Source organism: Pecten maximus, chromosome 9 (assembly GCF_902652985.1).
Source record: "Pecten maximus chromosome 9, xPecMax1.1, whole genome shotgun sequence".
NCBI lineage: Eukaryota > Metazoa > Mollusca > Bivalvia > Pectinida > Pectinidae > Pecten > Pecten maximus.
Genome location: NC_047023.1, coordinates 23,432,252 through 23,453,945, shown reverse-complemented (window position 1 = coordinate 23,453,945; position 21,694 = coordinate 23,432,252). Strand labels below are relative to the sequence as shown.

Genomic DNA, 21,694 nt, shown 5'->3' with positions numbered 1-21,694 from the left:
ACTTAGCAATGCCAGTTTGAAGAAAGCATCAGCATTACTGGACGACATAAACACAAACTATTCATCAACCGGTAATTCATTACTTGAGAGTGTTGAAGAGGATAAAGATTCAGTACAGGAGGACCGCAAAGAGGTTAGGAATGACAACTCTATTAAAGGCAGTGTTGATATAAGCTCTACAGGAGAGATTCCAATGAAAACAACAACAGCAATATCTGTTGAGGAAAAAGTTCAAGTGCGTATGGGAAAAAATTCAAATAACAAATCATCATGCAATTCTGGCAATTTTGAATGTACAGCTGTTAAAAATGTGTCCGAAACTCATTTATCAAGAGAAGCTGGTTTGTATGGAGAAACAGAGAAAGTGAAACTGATGGAAAAGTCATCTAGATTAACTACTGCTGCTAGAAAATCCCTTCAAATGATAGATTCATGTATGAAAAGTTCAGAAAGTCCATTAGATACAAAGGTCAATGAGATGCCAAACAATAATGACCTTAAATCAACGGAAGACTTTGACACTGCCAGCCGGAGACAACACTGTTTCGATGACTCGAGTGTAGAAAAAGGGATCTTATTATTCACTGAGAAAGATGAGGAAATGGACGATATGTCAAGTGAAAGGATGAATGGAAAAATTGATATGAACAGCAGAGATGGAAAAAGGCATAAAAATACTGATTCTGATTCAAAAAGAAGTGGTTTACTGGAAAAAGACATATGTCAAGGAATTGAGGGTGTCAATTTCAATAGGATTGATGAAATGACTGGTGTCAAAACTGGAAAGAAACACAAACTTAGTAGTTCAGTTCTGATGAATCCAATGCCATGTATTGGTGACTCTGACAAGGTTGAAACTGATACACCAGTGGGGACATTGGGTGGAAGCTTGAGAAATACTGCTAAATTAGCAGGTGTCTGCAGCGCTAGTGGGTTTGGAGGATTCAGTACGGCTGGAGGGACAAAACTCACAGTTAGCAATACAAGTTTGAAAAAAGCTATGTCACTAGTTTCAGATGTTGATGTGGATGTTGGAGATTTGAGGACAGTTAGTGAACCTGATAACAGCATTGCTGTTATGTCAACTGCAAGCAAATCAGCAGTATTCAGCACTGCTGGTGAATCCGGGGGATTCAGCACTGCAGGAGGGAAGAAACTAAAAGTTAGTGACACAAGTTTGAAAAAAGCAATGTCTATAATTGCAACTGTGGACGATGACACCATTAATACTTCAGACGGAGCGGCTGGACATAGTGAATCAAAATTTAGCACTGATGGTGGATCAGTAGGGAATAAATCTACAGAAACCAGCACAGAAGATTGGTTAGGAGGTTTTAACAATGTGGATGGGTTAGGAGGATTCAGCACTGCTGGTGGCAAGAAACTAAAACTATCTGAAAACAGTATGAGAAAAGCAATGTCTATTATATCAGAGGTAGAGGATACAGAGAACAGATCCTTGTATGATCAGTGTGAAAAGTCCTCTGACAGTGCTTCAGTTGGATTCCAAACTGCCGGGGGTAAACTACTACAAATCAGTGAAGCTGGTATCAATAAAGGCATGTCTGTGATGAGTGAAATCGATGGAGAAGTGTTGAATGAGCCAGTCTCATTTGATAAAAACAGTGAATCAGTGAAATACCAAAAAGGGAGAGGAAATCCTGTTAATGCTAAAGTTGGGGACATTACAGATATCCTGAATTTATCGAAAAGGTCTGAATCAAGGACAATCAAGGACAAAGGTTTCCAAACAAACACCAGTAGGAAAAGTTCCTCACGATTTCCCCCAGGGGCTAACATTCCAAAGGGGTTCAGGCCATTTAAACCTCCGAAAATTACAAAGAAGCCAGAAGTCGAGAAAATCAGTGACAAGCAGTGTATGGAGAAAATAACCAAAGTACCAGATGGATCTGTGAAACAAGTTATAGAGGAGACAAATGGCAAGCATGTTGTGGAAGTGATGAACGTCATAGAAACAACACAAACTTCAAAATATAGTAAAATTCCATCAAATTCATTGGATGAATTTGATGGTGAACTTCACGAACCTATCTTTAATACTGATGAAGTTAGCATCAAAAACATTCCAGAAATATCCAAAAAGGACAGTGGTGAACTTCAAACAATCCAATCCGATGCTTTTAAAGGCAGCATTAAAGATATTCCAGAGGCATCCAAGAAAGACGATGTTGAACTTGCAGCAATTAAAATAAATATGGATAATATTGAAGGTTGCATCAACAACACTCCACAAGTATCAAAGGGAAACAAAGTTCAGTCTAAAGGATCCAGCTTATCCACAGATGTAGACAGTCACAGAGATAATTTGCCAGCATTGAAGGAAGAGAAAACTGATCAGGATATTGAGCGGTCAATCATGGACGAACTGTTCTCAGAGGAGCTTGAATCTTCTCAGCATTTTAGTCCAGGATCTGGTAAAATTTTGAGGTCACAGAAATTTAGTAAAACACCAAGGAAACAAGACCGGAGAGGTGATGTACTGCCCTCTGAAGAATATGAAGAGTTTTTAGATATAGAGGACATGGTGTTTTGTGACGCGGTAGAACGTAAGTGTGAGAGTCTGGGAAACCAGACTTCTAAAACTGTCAATGAAAAATATCCTGAAGAATCTGTCAAGGTTGAAGATAAGTCAATGTCACCAGTCCAGCATGATAGACCTATGACATTAAAAACCCAGTCACCAGTACAACATAATGGTTTCTCATTCTTTCAAAGTGCATCAGGAAAAAACATCAGTGTTTCTGAAGAAGCTGTTAGAAAGGCGAAACAAAATTTGGAAGATTGGTCTTCAAAATCAACACAGGAACATTCAGAACAGCAAACAGGATATTCAAAATTTCAAAGTTCATCTGGAAAAAATGACTCAATACCTGATAGTATTGTATCAAAGGCAAAACAACCTACTGATCACTCTAGAGCAAAAAATAATGATTTAACAGAGATTGTAGGTAAAGTTGTGGAGACAATTGTGGATTCTAAAAGTTTATCAGGGAAAGAATTTGAAGTATCCGTTAAACCTTTGACAACACCAAACATGGGATCAGCTAAGAACATACACAAATCATCAGCCGAGCACACAGAGTTTGGGGGATTCCAAAGTGCCTCGGACAGAAAAGTGCAAGTGTTAGACGAAGCATTGACAGAAGCCAGACAGGACATAAGTGATCAGTGTTCTAACGATGGTGAAGAACCCCTACATGAAAGAGCAGCAACAATTAAAAAAGAATGCCTTAATCAGGAATTATTTCCCGAGTTTAGTGGATTTCAAAGTGCCTCCGGGAGGAAGGTTATTGTTTCCAATAATGCTTTAGTAAAAGCCAGACAGAACATCACAGATTGGTGTTCTGACGTTGGTGAAGAACCACTACATGAAAAAGCAGTATCAATTAAAAAAGAATGCCAACATCAGGAACTATTTCCTGAGTTTACTGGATTTCAAAGTGCCTCGGGGAAGAAAGTCAGTGTTTCAAATGACGCTTTTGTAAAAGCCAGACAGAATATCAGAGATTGGTCTGCAGAACTGAACATCCACCAGTCAAATGTAATGGAAAGCTCAACAACATCAGGAGATGTTGGCATAGACTCTAAGGGAGATAAATCTTGTGTGACACCAAGTAATAAGGACATTTGTGAGGATGTGAGCTTTTCTGGTGATAACAATGAAGTTAAAGAAGAAGAATGGACAGTTCCAAAATTAGGTAGTTTTGTTAACTCATCAGGAAAAACAGCAAAATCTGATTCGGTGAAAATTTCAGGAGAAGAAAAAATACAGCAAGAAAATACTGGATTATGTGTACAGAATGACCATTTTTCTCTTCAAGAAGTAATGAATTCTCAGTATGATTTTTCTCAGGATGAATCTAACAATGATGCTGAAGGAGTATTGGGAGTAGAGGAGACAAAATTTCAACATTCTTCAGAAGATGCAAATGCCTTGAGGAAAAATGTGAGCATGTCTGAAAACGCTTTTAAACATGGGAAGAAAACCATGGAAGATGTTGGAAATTCTCCTTTCCAAAGTGCCTCAGGGAAAAAAGTCAGCATATCTGAAAATGCTATTGAACATGCAAGGAAAACCATGGAAGATGTTGGCAGTTCACCATTCCAAAGTGCTTCTGGGAAAAAAGTGAACATATCTGAAAATGCCATTAAACATGTGCAACAAACCATAAAAGAAGTTGTGAGTTCACCACTCCAAAGCACTTCAGACAAAAAAAGAAACTGTATTGATGATGCCTTTCAACATACAAAAAACAACATGGAAGAAGTAGAAAACTCTCCTTTTCAAAGTGCTTCAGGTAAAAAGGTGAATGTTTCTGAAAGTGCCCTTCAAAATGCACGGAAAACTATGGAGGATATAAGCAATTTTCCTTTCAAAAGTGGCCCTGAAAATGTACTGGACATGCCTTCTGAGCCAATGGATGAAGTTATAAAGATAGTAAAAGATAACTTGCCCACTGTAATGAACAGGGAACCTAAAATCAATATCGGAGAAAACTCTATTTCTTTCAGCTCACCTTTTCAAACTGCTACAGGTAGTAAAATCAGCATTTCTGAAAGTTCACTACAACATGTGAGAAAAACAACAGCAAATCAGGAAAGTTCTTTTAATGTTGCAATTGAAGATAGAAAATCTTTGAACAGTGATATGCGCCCTTGTTCCGTAGAGAAAGCTGAACTTACAAAACTGGATAAGGGACCTAGGTTAAGATATCAGATAACAAAAGCAGTTTCTACTGTGAAAGAAAAGCAGTCTTCCCACAGTCTTTGTGAAGAAAACTTGATAACACCTTCAAAGCAGAAACAGTATAAGGGACCCATTGCGCCAAGACCTTGCCAGCAGGGTTCAGGTTTTTCACCATGTGTAATGAGTAATACAGATAGACAAGTGTTCATTGAAGGAATGAACCACAGCCTAGATGAGTTTTGTCAGCCAGACGATTTCTTAGAGGAAATGGAAGTCACACCCAAACGTAGGAGGGTAGAAGGTAAGTATGATGATACCAGCTAGCAGTTTGTTTTATTGTTTTTATTGAAGGTGTAAGAAAGCACATTAAATCTACAGCTAGTCTAGATCTTATTTCTGATTCTGATATGTCAACTCCCTGGATTATATTTTGTATATGTTATAAATGAAATTGCTTTTATTACATTTTACCAAACTTTTTTTTTTCTTTTTGTTTAATACAAAATCTTAAAAACATCCCAAAAACTAGTTCTCAAAAAATGACTTATCTAGTATATAAAATTGCAGTGAAAAAATATATTTATGTATTTCAAATTTTAGTAAAGAAAAAAAGGGAACTTGCGTTTATAACATCAAATCTGACACATCTCCCATTTTACATAGGTGGATACTGGGGGAACATTATGATCATCAGTGGCTACATTTCTGGTTTTATCAAAATGTTGGTAGCAGTTATGAAAAGATAATGAAATTTAAAAATTTCAGAAAAAGCTGGCATTAGCAGATCTGGAATGGTGAAGCCATTGAAGTGTGTCCCTGAGGGTAAGTGGACATGTACATATCAGTGTTTATGTGGACTTATAATTTTCGAAAGGTTTTAATAGAAATCATATTTGATAAATTTCACTGACGACACTTGCAAGAGATGGTAAAGTATAAAACTGCACTGCTTTGGAATTTCAAGGGAGATAATTCTTACAGAAAAAGATTATGTAACTACAATGTATGTTCATAATATCCTCATTATCAAAAAAAAACATTGAGTTAAGTACATCAATAATCATATGTAATGCTATGTAATAAATGTGTGTTGTGACAGTTTTATCCACACATTAATTCTATTGCAGCATTCACAAGAGACAGACGGGGTACAAACTGTTCCTTCCGTGCTCGTCACAGTACATCCACTCCAACCCAGGAGTCCGTCTCCAGATCAGGGTCAGTAACATGTTTGATGTTTTACCAACTTTATTATACTGGTTCCTATATCAATACTGGCAAATATTCATTTTGTATCTTTGTGTTTTTGTGTCATATTCTGTATTATTAAATCTGTCTAAGTTTGACTTGTTTGTTAACATTAGACCCTATTGTTCTGTACATGTTGCTTATTCCCTTTTACAATGATTTTTATTGCTATGATGCATGAAACTAAGACAATAAGCCATGGAGTTCAATTGCTGCGTTGAAACAAAATAAATTTACATCAGAGCAGTGGACAGATATAATAGAATATGGTGTTGTTATTGTATTGAATTTGGTTCCATTTTACGCTGGTTTTGTAAAAACATGTACAAAAATGCTCTTTTAATTGATTAAACTTTATTAACTTACAACAGATACGATACAAGGTTTGGTGGCCTAGATGGAAATGATACAGATATTAGCATATTTTCTTTGAAATAAAAAGAACACAATCATGACTCTTTTTATAATCTCATATTGAATATACTTGGAGATTTAAGATTCTATATCTATCAGGTATGTGTATTAATTTGATGTTTTACAGTTTCTCGGTTTTGACTCCATCATCAAACATAAAACCCCAGGCCCCTGTGAAGTCATCCTTCCTGACCCCTTATAAAAAACCTGACACCAGCAAATCAGATACTGATGGCACCAATCCTCAGACATGTACAGCAACTCAGGCGGCTAAGAGATCCACACCAAAATTCATACCGAAATGTCTGTCTACACACCAGTCTAATATTGTGGAGTCCAAAACATGTACTTCAGTACAGGAAAGTCCGTCTGAGAATGAACAGGAAAATAAAGAGGAGAAATCGGTTAAACTTTATATGTTGGAGTTATTAGAGGGTGCAAGAAAACATCAAGCTGAATTATTAAAGGCCAAGGAGAAAAATAAAATCAGCCCAGATCCAGGACGACTTTACACAGCAAAGAAAGGCAAAATTAGACTAAAGATGAGGGATGTGATCAAGCTACACACCAGATACGTAGGCAGATCTCAGGTAAGTCTCTAATAATGATTCAGTTATTGTACCTTGGTTTATGAAATAACTTGTTATTTGCCATTAAATAACTTTCCCGAATATTTTCAAACAGTCTACAAACTTAGGAAAATTAAAGGATTCAATGTATTATGGGCTCTGCCAAATCCGTGATAGGGTTTGGTAATGGCAGATGAGAGGAGAAGTCTTGCAAAATCAGTTTAGTTTATCCAGTAATACATGTTCAATAAAAGTCTAACTTCTGTATAAAACTTTATTTTCATCTTCGAGTTTTAAGCAATACATTTCGGCTCGACAGAATTTATCATTCTGTCAAGCTGTAATGACATGTTTACTAGCCTCAAAAATGTTTACCTACAATATGTCAGGAAATCAGTGTATACAAATTCTACGAATTCGCTTGTTCCTTAGCCTTTTGGTTTGTTTTCAGCAGCACCATCCAAGACACAATGTTGGAAAGGTTGGGGCTGCCACAGCTGTACAACACAAGTTTTACCTGCCTGATTTCTACACAAACTTCCAGGGATACGTGTATGTTGGTGACGGAGCCTATCTCGTCCCTGATGACAAACTTTATGCTGGCAAGGATGAGCTTTTCAGGTATAACATTTCACCCTATGTAGTGAAACCTTTGTTGTCTATGGCCGTACAATTTTTTTCATATGCTATAATTGTTATTACCTGGTAAGTGTAAAAACACTATCTAGAATCACATTTCTCTAATATTCTATTTGGAGGACACAGAGAAAATAGTATCTATTATCCATTTCCCAAGCTGTCCTTTAGTTTCTTAGTTTTAGCAAACTTGACAATACATGCCAAACTTGTTTTTAGCCCCCCGGGACGAAGTCCAGATGAGTTATTGCAATACCTCCAGTGTCGCTGGCGTCTATGGCATCTTGATCTGTAGACAGCAAGGTTTAAGTTTATATAAAACAGTGATAATAGTTATAAGGGGCTTACAGCTACAGCTTAGGTATTTGACATGTGTGCCTTGTGACAAGACCTTTCCATTCGTGCTATATTTGCAGATGTGCTGACCTTGACCTTGACCTTGACCTTTGACCTACCTATGGAAAGCCTTAGTCACAGTATGTTAACTTTCTGAGATAGAGCCTTCATATTTGATGTGTTCCAGGTGACAAGACATTTCTTTTGGTATTATATTTGTGGACCTTTTGACCTTGACAGTGACCTTTGACCTTTAAAAAAAAAAATCCAATTTTCAACCCACTCAGCAGGCTATGTTGTCTTCTGACAATTCTTAAAATCCATATGTAGTAAGAGCGTTTTAGCAATACCACAAATTTCAGTAATGCTTGAAAGTTCTTGTGTTGTCCAGGGCCTTCAGTACCCTAGCGGGGGTGGACTGTCGATTGATCTCTGATGTTTGGTTCTACAATCACTATCGATGGCTGGTTTGGAAACTTGCCGCCTATGAAGTAACTTCACCTCAAAATTTTGCTGGGAGGTAATTTGATTTCAAACTTTAATTGTCATAGACTGTTGATTATGTTTACAGTTTATCTGTTTTCAGAATGGCAGTAATATTTTTCATGTGCTAATGATTTGGAATAGAGCAAAGCCACACAGAAAAGTTTCCAATATTTGTTGAGGGTTTTGAATTGTAGATGTTTGGGAAACTTTTTCAGAACATGAAAAACTGTAAATTGCTGAGCAAACAAGTCTAAATAGATTTGATATTATATCAGCAGTTTTAGTCAGAAATTGGATTGCATATTCAAATATTTTTATGACAGAAAGCGTGAATGCAACCTATCCAAATTTTCAATTTTTCCAACTCCTGCTATGTTCCTGACATATTTAAGTTTACTTTCTACCATGAATGGCTTTTCCAGAAATGTCTAACTTGTTTTTTTGTCTAACAGAAACCACCAACAGATGTCGTTGTAATTAAAACACTACAACATGAGACACATTTTGTCCTACCCCAACCATGCATAGAGTTTCTTTCTTTCTGGAGTCCCGCAGGATATATATATCTGTATAACTAAACACATTACATATTCCCCAATCTGTAACATATTCCCCTGTACTAATATTTTTACAGGAACTTTAAAGCTTTATATGTTTCAGAGCTCTCACACCAGAGGTTATCATGCTTCAAATGAAGTACAGGTACGACCGTGAAATTGACAATTGTCAAAGGTGAGTGATAAACGAGTTCATTCATTTGTCTTTCTGGTTTCTGTGATATTGAGGATTATGATATGAAGTCTGGCTTGTGTGTTGTTGTACATCTATTTGTATCATGTATAGATCCAATAGAGGACTTCCAATCATCACATACCTCAGGCTTCACCAGTTTGAATGGTTATTTATGAGTTGCCCAACAGACATGAACACAAACACCAAAGTTTTGGCTTGATTGGAAACCCTTTAATTGTATTTACAATATATCATTTTTCCTGTCTACATTTTAGTATTCATTCTCCAAGTAAAGTATCCCTCTGCTTTACCCACCCACAATATTACCAATATTCCTACCTGGTATTTGTTTATATTCTGAAGACCTTGCTAAAATGTGTAGACTATAAAAAGATCAGGTGGATTGATAAAACTTCCACCGTTGATAAAAAATTGTCCTCAGATCATGATTGATTTGTTGTCAACACTTCTTGTAGCTTTTATACTATTATTAGTTTAGCATTGTTTTATTGTCCGTTGACATTTAAAGTAATTTAAGGTAGAATATCATCTGAAAAAAACCTTTGTAGGTCAGCACTGAAGAAGATAATGGAGCGTGATGATACAAGCAGTAAGAGGATGGTGCTGTGTGTTTGTGGGATAAATCAACCATCACAGTCAGGCCAGACTGACATCACCACCAAACAGGCTGACAGAGGGGATAGACAGACATCAGTTACCTCCAAACAGCCATCATCTATCGACAAATTGGACCCACAGGTACATCCTGATAATGGCTTACAGTGAAACTTGTTCCTCCAAATACGTCATGATTATTTAAAATTCATGAGAATTCTCAAAAAAGAAGTTTGATTTGTTTTCCTCAAAAACAGATTCAAGATTTGGGAGAGGTGAGGGGTGGAGAAATGTTTAGTTTCATTTTCATTCTTCTCTTTCATTCCATCCTGCTATACAACCTTAAAGCCTCAATATATGCAACTTTCATTAAGAAATAAAAATGAAAAAAGGATCTATTTATAAAATAAAGATTAACTTATGTAAGGTATATTCAAGGCAAGTACTGTGCTTTACTATTGATATAGAGCTGTTAAAATTCACTGTTTGTAAACATACTTCATTTTGAAGTGACCTCCATTGAATTTATGATTGTTGGAAAATCCTTAAGACATTTTCATAAGAGGAAAAGTATATATTTAGCACTTGTACATTTTAAGGGTCAATGTTAACGAAATTTGTCTAATTCAGTGTTATTGGGCAATGTGTTGTGGTCAGAGATCTGTATTACTACAGGATGCTTGTTAGTCCCCTACTGGTGAAACCAGGGTGACTATAGGTTTCCTCCTCGTCTGTCTGTCAGTCCGAGCTCTAGGGCTTTTGGGTCAAGGTCAATGTCACTGTTGCTATATTTATAGGGGGCTGGTAGGGAACATGTAAAGCAATGCTCTCAGAATGTTTGTTTTTACTGTACAGGTTTGTGTAGAGCTGACAGACGGTTGGTACAGTATAGCGGCCAGATTAGATGTTCCTCTGTCTGACCTGGTCAGTAAACACAGGATACGTGTAGGAGACAAACTCTGTCTCAGCGGAGCAGAACTTCAGGGTCCTCAGGAAGCCTGTACACCACTTGAGGTCTGTATCAAAATATCTCATACATTAGGATGTTGGATTAGATACTGTAAACGTACATATTTTAGCGGTAATTTTATTTTAGCGCTTTTCGCGCTGGAATCCTTGCGCTAAATTATGATTGCGCTAATTACTTTTTGTACATTCTATTTCTATAGAAAGTTCTGTGGATGCGCTAATTCATCATTGCGCTGACTGGCTAAAATCTGCAAATGCGCTAAAATTTGATTGCGCTAAAATAAGTACGTTTACAGTAGATAAGGAAATCTACATAACATTGTCCTTGTATAGACTGTAAAAATCTTGTCCTGATGGTTTAGATTTTCCTGAAAACTTTATAGACATATATTACTCTTCTTCTTTCCTTTAAATTCACTTACAACTCTTTATCAGCGTTAGTTAATGGCCATATCATACTGTAATCATGGATTATGGCCATACAGTGTGTGCCAGCTGTCTTTACCCCCTCTTTGTAAGACCAATTGATCTTTTCCCTAGCAGCCGCAGGATAATCCTGTGAAGTCTGTGAGAATGTTGAATCCTGTTTGTCAGTCTGTCCCTTCAATAATGCTTGTGTTTATGAAGGTGTCAGATTTCTTATATTTACTGATTAATTGCAATCTCATATATGTTGTTGCAGAAGAACTTAAAATTTGTGTTGATTAATCAGATCAATTTGGAAAGAGGAGAAAAAATAGAAAAGTTATATTAAACCAGCTATACAATGGTAACCATTAAGATGTATCTTGTTTGTATAGTAATTACATGACAATGTTTGACAGAATGTCATTTAAAGTGTACAGTAATTACTATTACATGACAATGTTTGTATAGTAATTACTATTACATGACAATGTTTGTACAGTAATTACTATTACATGACAATGTTTTACAGTAATTACTATTACATGACAATGTTTGTATAGTAATTACGATTACATGACAATGTTTGTACAGTAATTACTATTACATGACAATGTTTTACAGAATGTCAGTTAATGTGTACAGTAATTACTATTACATGACAATGTTTGTACAGTAATTACTATTACATGACAATGTTTGTACAATAATTACTATTACATGACAATGTTTGTATAGTAATTACTATTATATTACAATGTTTTACAGTAATTACTATTACATGACAATGTTTGTACAGTAATTACTATTACATGACAATGTTTGTACAGTAATTACTATTTATACATGACAATGTTTGTACAATAATTACTATTACATGACAATGTTTTACAGAATGTCAGTAGCTTTAACTGACATTTATTTTTATCATAAATAGCCCCATTAGTACAGAATGTATAGAATGGAGATGTTTAAGCAGAAAACTTAATGTGATGTTTGCTATACTTTATCTGATCTGATTTGATTAGTCATCCTTTGGTTAGTTTTTAGATAACCTGTCAACTGATTACCTTGTAAAAATTCCACCCTTCATTGTTTAGGCACCAGCCTCACTGATGTTGAAACTATACACAAACTCAACTCGTCCTGCCCCTTGGGATGCCAAGCTGGGATACCAGAGTGATCCTCGCCCCTTGTGTATTTCCCTGTCAGGTCTGTATGGCGAGGGAGGATCCGTTGGCTGTTTAGATGTAGTACTCGCCAGGAAATATCCCCAGATGGTAAATATTGGCCAAACTTAAACACTTTTACTTTGTTAACAAAAAACATGTAAAACTTTATTAGTATTTTCTAGTTTCTAACATCCATACAAATGTATGTTAATGTTTTGGTTTTCATTTTCAACTTCCTTGAAATTTGCTGCAAAATTTGATAAAGGGATATGCGCTTTTGTAATGTCATGTCATTTGTCGGCCATCATTTTTTTCCTTTCACTCGCTACCTGAGGGATGGTGTGCCAGTAAGGGAAATATATCAAATTCTTTGAAGTCTTTGTTCTTGTGTAGAAATGTGTTTTGCCATAATCAATTAATCACTGCAATACCCAGGTTAGAGATACAGGCCTTCTTGGGCTGTTCTTGTAAAAATTGGACAAAAGCATCTACTTACATTTTGTTCTGATGGAATTTTTTTATCATATAAACAAGCCTACAATATTTAATTGTATACTGTGTATAAATGTTCCCAGTACATGGAAAAGCTCAGTGAGGGTGGATGTGTGTTCAGAACTGGTCTTGCAGAGGACAAGTTTCAACACCAACACCAGCAGCACAGACAGGAAGAGATGGAGAAACTTTATGCCAAACTACAGAGAGAGTTTGAGTCGGAAGATGCAGAGGGTAAGTTTGGTACAGACAACATGGTAATCAGACATGTACGTACTAAAGGTTTGTCAAGGTTTAATAATGTGTAGATTGAATATTTCAGTCGTAACATTCAACAACAATGTAGCCAGTATGTCTCATTTCAATGAATTTCCACTTCGGCCAATTAAAAAGCAGAAAAAGGAAAATATGAATGAATCGAAACGAAGTATGAAATTTGTTTTTTTCGAGAATAGTTTGAGATCCTTAATATAGGAAAAATCATATTTATATATGAATTTCATCAGGGAATCATATTCATTTTGCTAGCACAACTTCCTTTTTATTTTCCAGAAAAGTGTATATCTAAAAAGAAATGGACAAAAAGGGACGTTGAGCTGATGCAGACTGGACATGAGATTTATGAGGCTTATTCCACGAGTAGACAGCCGGATATGATAGAGGTAGTATTGTCGGGAGCATGTAGTAATCAACCTATTATGTCATCACACGTTGATTGGACTTTTGGTATTTTGGTCAGTTTCTTAGTGAGTTATGGTGTTTGGATAGGTATTGTCTCTTCAGTGCTTTTCAGAATTACTTTTAAATTTGTATAAGTAATTGCTGATTTTTATGTGTTTTGGAACTTAGCCTCTTAACAGAGAGAAATCGGGTAAGGCTTGACAGAACGTTTTTTAATGTGGAGTTTCTTTTTATGTCATACATTGATATGATAAAGTGATATTGTCAACAAATTTTTGATTAATTTATTAGTTAATCTAAAATTTCTGAGTTGGTTAAATCAACCTTTTTATTTTTGTTTCAAAATCTGACAGGCAAAATTTTTCAGTTAGACAAAATGCGAGTTTTGCAAATTTAGAAGAAAAAAAAATCAAAACCCTGTTAATATAATGACTGTATAACAACTTTCTAAATTAATTTACAATTCTAACAAAGCAATCTCTAGTTGACAAAGCAATTGGATTAATATTTTATAGATTATATTTTGAAACAACATCATATTTTACTCTTAATCTGCTCAGGAATATTTGAGTGACAGACAGAGAGATCTTCTAATGGAACGTCGTCGTCAAGTCCAAGATGAAAAACAACAGAAATTACATGCAGAATTTCAGAAAACATGGCAGGTTAGTCAAAGATACCATAACTTCTGCCAACTCTTCCTTTAGTTACTGGTACCGAAATATTAAAATACCAGTCTAACAATATACCTTACACACTTAAAGGATCTTACTTGGGTACATGGCCAGGTGTCTGGGTATGGACTTAAGACTTTGAAGGTACCTCAAAAGATACCAATGTGTCATATAAATAGATAGGTTCACTGTGACCTCTACTTGACCTAACATATACTAATTGCAAGGGTTGGGAAGGACATGGGCCATGGGCTATAGGTGCATGACAATTCTGAATGGTCCGTAGAATTTGAAAGTCTTACAAAGAGAAAATGGCCCATTAGAATTTTGAAAACAGTGGTAATTGCCCATACGTAGACTCAACCTTCCTGATCCCTGTAATTATATCTTTCTACTCTTTCACATTTGACATTGTTTGAATGGTTAAAGGGGCATTCCTTGGTTGAAATAACTTTCTGCTATAAAACTTACATTGCTTTCGTTGGATACATGTTAATAATGAAATTATACTTGCTACCGTGCTGAAAAATCATATTTTGATATTCTTAACACATTTACTTGCTTTTTATATTACCATACCATATAAATAGTATCATGGGAAAGCAAGCTTTAATTAGGGTTTATCATCACAAAAATAACGATACACCTACATCACTTGCTGTGATCTGTGTTTGGTTGTCTGTAGTGTCACATGATAACTAAATGAAGAGGAGGCATGATGGAATATTCCAGTGCGGAAGCACAGTGGTAGAGTTTTTGGGATTTTATTTACCAATATGATATTGATTCTATGGCATTTAGTCACAAATATGAGTGTAATCTTTTATTTAATATGAATCTTATGAATTACGAATGAATGCCCCTTTAAATCTTGTTTGACTAAACTTTTTCTCTATGATATATAATCAATCCATACCTTAAGTATACATATAATTTTAAACAACTTCAATCTGTCACGTATAACCTATTGTTATATTTACAATGTTTTTAGAAAACCTCTGAAAGGACTGCCATACCATTGGTTAAGATGAAGTTCGTTGGCTGTTCCAGGAAGGACATGGATTCCAAAGCATGTAAGTTAACAATAAAAATCTAAATAAAGCAATAAATCTTATTTATATAAAGAAATAATTTTTATGTATAAAATATTGTTGGTTACCCACATTCGATTGTATCGACATTCAGTAAGTGAAGGAACATAACAAGACTACTATGGGTTTAAACCAATTTTAGTTAAAAATTTGTAACAATATGCAATTAATTGGAATCCTCTTTTTATAATAAATCCTCTTGTAATAGATTACTTTGCATATAAAACCACATTAGTGTAGGTATATAATGTTGTTAACAAATGTAGTTAAGGTTATTTTTTTTATATTTTTTAGCATGTTTTGCTTTCATTTTCTTTATAGCCACCACGGTGACAGTTTGGCGCCCTACACAAGATGTGATGGAGTTGACTGAGGGAACACGCTACAAGATATTTGGGTTGAATGCCAGCTCATCAAGGTAATGGATGTCTCTACTTTTGTAGTAATATTTTACAACTTGGAAATATATATTTGCAAGGACCACCTTGTAATACCTTCATAGTAAAGATGCCATTGATTGTGCTTGGCACTTCCGATCTGTTAGAGTTATCAGCCGAGTCCATCGTTTATTGAATGTTTCAACCCCTAGCTTGGAACACTCTCTGGATGGGGGTCCACAGTGATGATCAGGTACTCTCCTCTCTCTTCCTCCAAACCTCAACTGGAGGCAAGTCAGCTGCTTGGGTGTCTCTACTGCTTTTCACCTTTCCAGGCCTGTCAATCCCAGCATGCTGAGCGTCCTCCACACTGAGTGTTGAGGAAAACCCCTGCACCCAACCTCTGCAGGGAAGTTCTGTGTTTACCTGCTCCCGATACTCCGTCTTCTTCTTTACTTTCCTCTATGTCTCCCTCTCCCTTTCTAGGATGTCTGCAAGCTCCCAAAGTACTTCATTATGTTGCCATGAGTAACAGCCCTGTTTAAATGCCATTTGACAGCTGGGTAGCACATCTGGTACCAATCTCTGTGGAGACTGACTGGTGATGGTTGAACCTCATAGACTGACCGCAGCAGGAATTTCAGTTGTGCTGGTTGATATTGCCAGATATCCTTCCAGATCTAATACATTATGATATTACATGATACATTATATATAATTTTTCTTTTCATTTACAAAGAAGATATAACTTGATACAGGAAAATTTCAGAATGATAAAAAAATCGGATTGATAAAAAACCTATCAAGATCAAAGAAAGATGATTTTTATGAAATTAACATGCTAAATTTTAATTCATTTAAATAGTTGCACATCTCATATAAAAAAAAAAAATCCAAAGTAATGAAATTTGACGATTGATTGAACTTTGGAGCTATTGCATCTCCCATCAAGATTTAGACATTTTAACTCAACTGAGACGAAGGACATGAAAGGGAGACTATGCCAGTATGGTGTTAATACTTCTCTGGCTTCAACTTCATTGTCAATATTTGGAGTTTCACTTTTAAAGTTTTGCGATTAGACCTGTTTCCCAAAAAGTGTAAATCAAAATCTGTTGCATTATGGTATGGACATCTAAATTTGCCCTATATAGATTTGTGTGTGTGTGTATATTTGGGTTAAAAACCTCAGATTTTGAGAAATAAGTATAACAACTTTATTGCTTCTCCAATTGACTTTAAAATTGGTTTATAGTCTAATTGGAACAAGTTTTTGTTATACAATCATGTATATCATAGGTATTTTCTTTCCTTTTCAGGAATAGTAATGTCTTTGATAAAATTACATATGTAGATGAAAGGTAAAATATGATATGTACATGAAGTTGATTTTGGTAAATGTTCTGTTTCTTTTGTAATGCATCAATATTTTCACTTGTCAGCAATAACGGGCCTTAACATCAATGACCAGAAGAACAGCTTCATGACTCAGTTTGATATTACTGTTTTGCTCTACGGTGTCTTGACTCTCAATTAGTACTAAAATGTGCAAATATTTTGTGTGTTTAGGACCATGAATCTTTCATCACATTTTCAAAAGATAAAAGAAATTATATCCAATTTGTACAAATATGAGTAAGAACTGGTCATTATATTTGTGTTTAGAGCAAGATTCAAGCAATGTGACGTCCAGCTGACAGCCACCAGACAAACCAGATTCATGCCGGTCGCCATTGACGAAAATTTGCTGGACATGGTCTATGAACCAAGGGAGGTAAGTCTGACCTAATTCCTTCATTTAGCTGATGTGTATAAGATATTTTCGTAGCTTCAGCAACATGGAGACCATGTATAATCAAGATGCCCTTCAGCAGACAGGATTTCCAGTGTAATTCTTCTTATCATACTTTCTAAGTCAATTGTAATGAAACTTTTTGGAGTACATGTTCAGTAACAAAAGTAAACATGTAATTCTTGTATGTATGTAATTTATTTACCTATTCGTATTGAAGGTATTGAATGTGAGGGACATAAAGTGTCGCCAGCCGCTGTACGGAGAAGCTGACTTTGTAGGAATGGTTGTATCTGTGTCCACACTGAATTTTGCTGAGAGGTAAATCTATAGCATATCACATTTATTTAAAAGTTTGTTTCAAGTCTGTTCATGTGTTCATAAGGCACTTATACACAACAATCAAGAACAAATTTCTCAGTCTTTCTGTAACTTGTCTTTTACAGTGGGCGACACCAGGATGTAGTCTATGCTGTGGATGTCAATGGCTGTATTCTGGGAATCAAGTTCTGGGGTGGCCTAAAGGTGAACATATCAACATCTTATTAATGCTTTAAAAAATGTATTGATTTATCTTCTCTATCAATAAATCTTCATGTTTGTATATGATATTTAAAATAAATTTGGTTCACAAAAAGAGAATTTCAAATTATTACCTGCCTCTCTATGTAAATGTATATTAAGTACTTTGTACTGTCTCCTAGTAAAGTTGCTGGACAATCATAAGAAGCCAGTTAATGGTCAAAAATGTTGACTGCCACATAATATTTGCCCCACCATTTAAATGATTATGATGAAGGGCCTTTCTGATGGCAGTGATTGATGTCAGCTACAGAATGGTTTGTGATTGATATCACTCAACATTCAAAATCCTTTCCCCTCAGTACTAGTGGTGTTCGAACCAACCCAGTGTTTCTCGAGGCCACTTTAATCTTTGGAGCCCTTTATGTGTATGATAGTAAAGTCAGCAGCCAAGCTTGATAATAATGAGTCATTTTTATGCACTGTTAAACAAGTGTATGTTTTGTTGTAGAGTTTCTCCTTAGAAGAAGTGTTATGCGAAGGTAGGTTGTTTTGTGCCAGTAACCTGATGGATAAGTCAGTGTACCGGTCGTCCATCCTTCCTCTTCTGGAAGCTAACCTGGAGTGCTCGGCTGTCTCACAGACTTCTCAGTACCCAGCACAGAGGAGGGCCCTCGACAGACTCAAGTCTGTATCAACGGTACGCATGAATTCTACCCTGATGCTCAAAATATTTGTCATTGTTTAATAATGTCACAAAAATATATGGCCTAGATCTGGTGTTGTTATTGCTGCTTGTTGTGAAGGAGATCTGTCAATATGAAATAGTCATGTCCATGTATGACAGCCTTAATTTTCCATTAACTGTTTAAGCTCGCTGGAACAAAGCCCAGAGGAGCTTTTGCTATACCCCCGGCATCAGTGTTCGTAGACAGCTAGGTTGAAGTTTTTAAGTGTTGTGTAAATGCAAACGGCTATACAGCTTAGGTATTTGATATGTGTGTTCTTGTGACAAGACTTTTCCATTGGTTTTACATTAGCTTAGGTATTTGATATGTGTGTTCTTGTGACAAGACTTTTCCATTGGTATTACATTAGCTTAGGTATTTGATATGTGTGTTCTTGTGACAAGACTTTTCCATTGGTATTACATTAGCTTAGGTATTTGATATGTGTGTTCTTGTGACAAGACTTTTCCATTGGTATTACATTTGTGGACCTGTTGACCTTGACAATAGCCTTCTGTAAAAAACGTACGAGATAGGGCTGTCATGTTTGACATCTGTGTTCCTTGAATCAGGACCCTTTCTATTGGTACTTCATTTGCAGACCTACTGTCCATGACTGTGAACTTTGACCTGCTTTTAAAAAACTCATTCTTAATTAAACCCACTTGATGAATATGGTGTCTTCTTGTTTGTTTCACCAGGGGACACATGGATTTCTGGAGACAGCTAAGGAACATCTGTCGGCCCTACAACAGCAGAAGAATGAAAACACAAAAAAGTTGACACCAGAAGTGAGAAATGTTCTTTTTGCATGAATATAAACATATTATGTGTTGTTTTAACATGTGTTTATACACCTTGATTTTCATGGAGGCATTTATTAAGCTATTGTGTACAGAAATGAAGTTGACTGGACTGGAGGTGACATCAAAACAAATTCATATTGAAGTTTTGATTTAATTTTGGTGCTTATGGGAAGAAGCATTGGTCACAGAAAGGAATTTGAGAATTTCTAAATAAATTTGTTAAAAAGGAGGACATATCCTTGTCAATTGCCTTTTCTATGGGTCAGATGACCTAAAACAGTTATAGACATATCATTGTGGACATGTTTAAACATAAAGAATGTAATGTAAATAAGACAAATTCCGATTACCTTCATTACTATATACCTTATTAGCCTTTTTTTCAATGGGAGATGTCTCTTATATTCTCAAGGACCAGAAATCAGATTTTTCGTAACAGATTTATTTGAGCTCTCAGAGAAATTAAATTGAAATAACTCCTATTTTTCTCCAACAGAAAAACCTGAAGCAAGGCACTCTAGACCCTCTCGACTTGGTCCTAAAAACTCCTGACGAAGGTAAACCAGTCCTAAAAACCCCAGACGAAGGTAGACCATCCAATCCTTCAACACAATCTGTGGAGGAGGGCAGCATGCCACCCGCCACCAGTAATCGGGCATACCAGGCGAGAATGGCACGGCTGTTAAACTTCGGCTCACCAGCTCCTCTGTCTCCACTTGTGTCAAACACCAGTCGCTCTGTCAACAAAGTCTTTAAACCACCTGTACGGCGACGAAAAAGTCTGGGACCAAACCACTGAGAAGGTTTAATATCTGAAAACTTGCATTTTATCTGTGTCATAGGAATGGTTTAGTCACCTACACTGACAAAAAAGTCTGGAACCAAACCACTGAAAAGGTTTAATATTAAAAACTTGCATTTTAATTGTGTCATAGGAATGGTTTAGTCACCTACGCTGACAAAAAAGTCTGTGACCAAAGCCAGTAAGAAGATTTATTATTTGAACATTCAACTTGATGTGAACATTTTTTTCTCTCGTCTGTGCCATATGAATGATGTGAAGCCATCTGTTTAATGAGAGAATATTCTTTAACCATTGAGAGGACTTGACATGAAACTCTACTTAATCTTTGTCATAGTGAGAAGTACCCTCGGACTCAATTTTGAAGATGACAGACATAAAGAATCATGTTGTAACTGAAATATCAGTGCAGATTTATCTTACTTATGTTTTGGTATTAATATGTGATAGAGCTGCATTTCATATCTCAGGGTAATATTGTCTTTTCTCCTGTTCATTAAAATTAAATTTCCCAAACCAACATTCTACTAATGGACATCATCCAGGGATTCCATATCTTGACAAATTTATTCATTAATCTTTAACATACTTGAGACTCTTATCCTCCCTTTTCTTACATTTTATTGCACAGCCAAATGTCAGTTTAATGCCTTATACTGTAATGTTAGAAGGGAGACAATCACAAGCATTTATCTTTGTAATTTCCCGAGTTGTGAATTTAGTAGATGACATAATTAATGATTTCTTACAAAGAAAATATCTGGTGCTTTTATTGTTGAAAGTGGTTTTTTTTTGTTTTTTTTTACTGATGTTCTTTCTGTGAAATAATTAACAAATAAATTGTTATGTTTGTTATAGTTTTAATTGTTTCAGTCTTTATTGGTTTTCATTTACAGAAATTAAGTTCAGGTTAAATGTGGAGAAGAATTATGTGTGATTTACTATATCAAATAAATATATTGAGTATTATTATCAAATAAGCCCCCTCCTAGATTTAGTGTATTTATTATCTAATAAGCCCCCTCCTAGATTCACTGTATTTATCATCTAATAAGCCCCCTGATTTACTGTATTTATTATCTAATAAGCCCCCTCCTAGATTCACTGTATTTATCATCTAATAAGCCCCCTGATTTACTGTATTTATTATCTAATAAGCCCCCTCCTAGATTTACTGTATCTATTATCTAAGAAGCCCCCTCCTATAGTATAAAAATTAGCATTAATGTTTGGATGTTTAGAGAGGCCTTATTTGTGGATCACTTTAAGCTTACTTAAACTGGTGATTCTAAAAAATGAAGGAAGGGGCTTATTTGCGGATCAATACAGTATACACTTTGGCCATAGTAGCTTCGACCCTAACCATGATTTTAGAATGCTCCTTTGTGACAGAGATTGTGCCCTGGGATTCCTCCTCATATATCTGTCTTCAAGGTACA

The 21,694-nt window shown here is 35.7% G+C and overlaps 1 protein-coding gene across 3 annotated transcripts; it reads left to right on the top strand.

The window, feature by feature from the left end:
• Positions 1 to 169: 169 nt before the first annotated feature.
• Positions 170 to 21,115, top strand: LOC117334594 (breast cancer type 2 susceptibility protein homolog). Of its 3 annotated transcripts, none has more exons than XM_033894290.1 (21): positions 170 to 5,009; positions 5,474 to 5,530; positions 5,836 to 5,926; positions 6,498 to 6,960; positions 7,394 to 7,560; positions 8,303 to 8,431; positions 9,058 to 9,129; positions 9,699 to 9,888; positions 10,600 to 10,758; positions 12,219 to 12,398; positions 12,866 to 13,016; positions 13,335 to 13,444; positions 14,024 to 14,128; positions 15,129 to 15,210; positions 15,550 to 15,646; positions 17,271 to 17,379; positions 17,618 to 17,718; positions 17,844 to 17,922; positions 18,431 to 18,619; positions 19,349 to 19,438; positions 19,950 to 21,115. In XM_033894290.1, the coding sequence occupies exons 1-21, from the start codon at positions 194 to 196 to the stop codon at positions 20,250 to 20,252; spliced, it is 7,740 nt and encodes a 2,579-aa protein (XP_033750181.1). In that variant the 5' UTR covers positions 170 to 193; the 3' UTR covers positions 20,253 to 21,115. The 3 variants fall into 3 exon arrangements, with proteins under 3 accessions (XP_033750181.1, XP_033750182.1, XP_033750180.1); XM_033894291.1 differs by having other exon boundaries at positions 7,391 to 7,560; positions 17,277 to 17,379; XM_033894289.1 differs by having other exon boundaries at positions 7,391 to 7,560.
• The last annotated feature ends 579 nt before the right edge of the window (positions 21,116 to 21,694 follow it).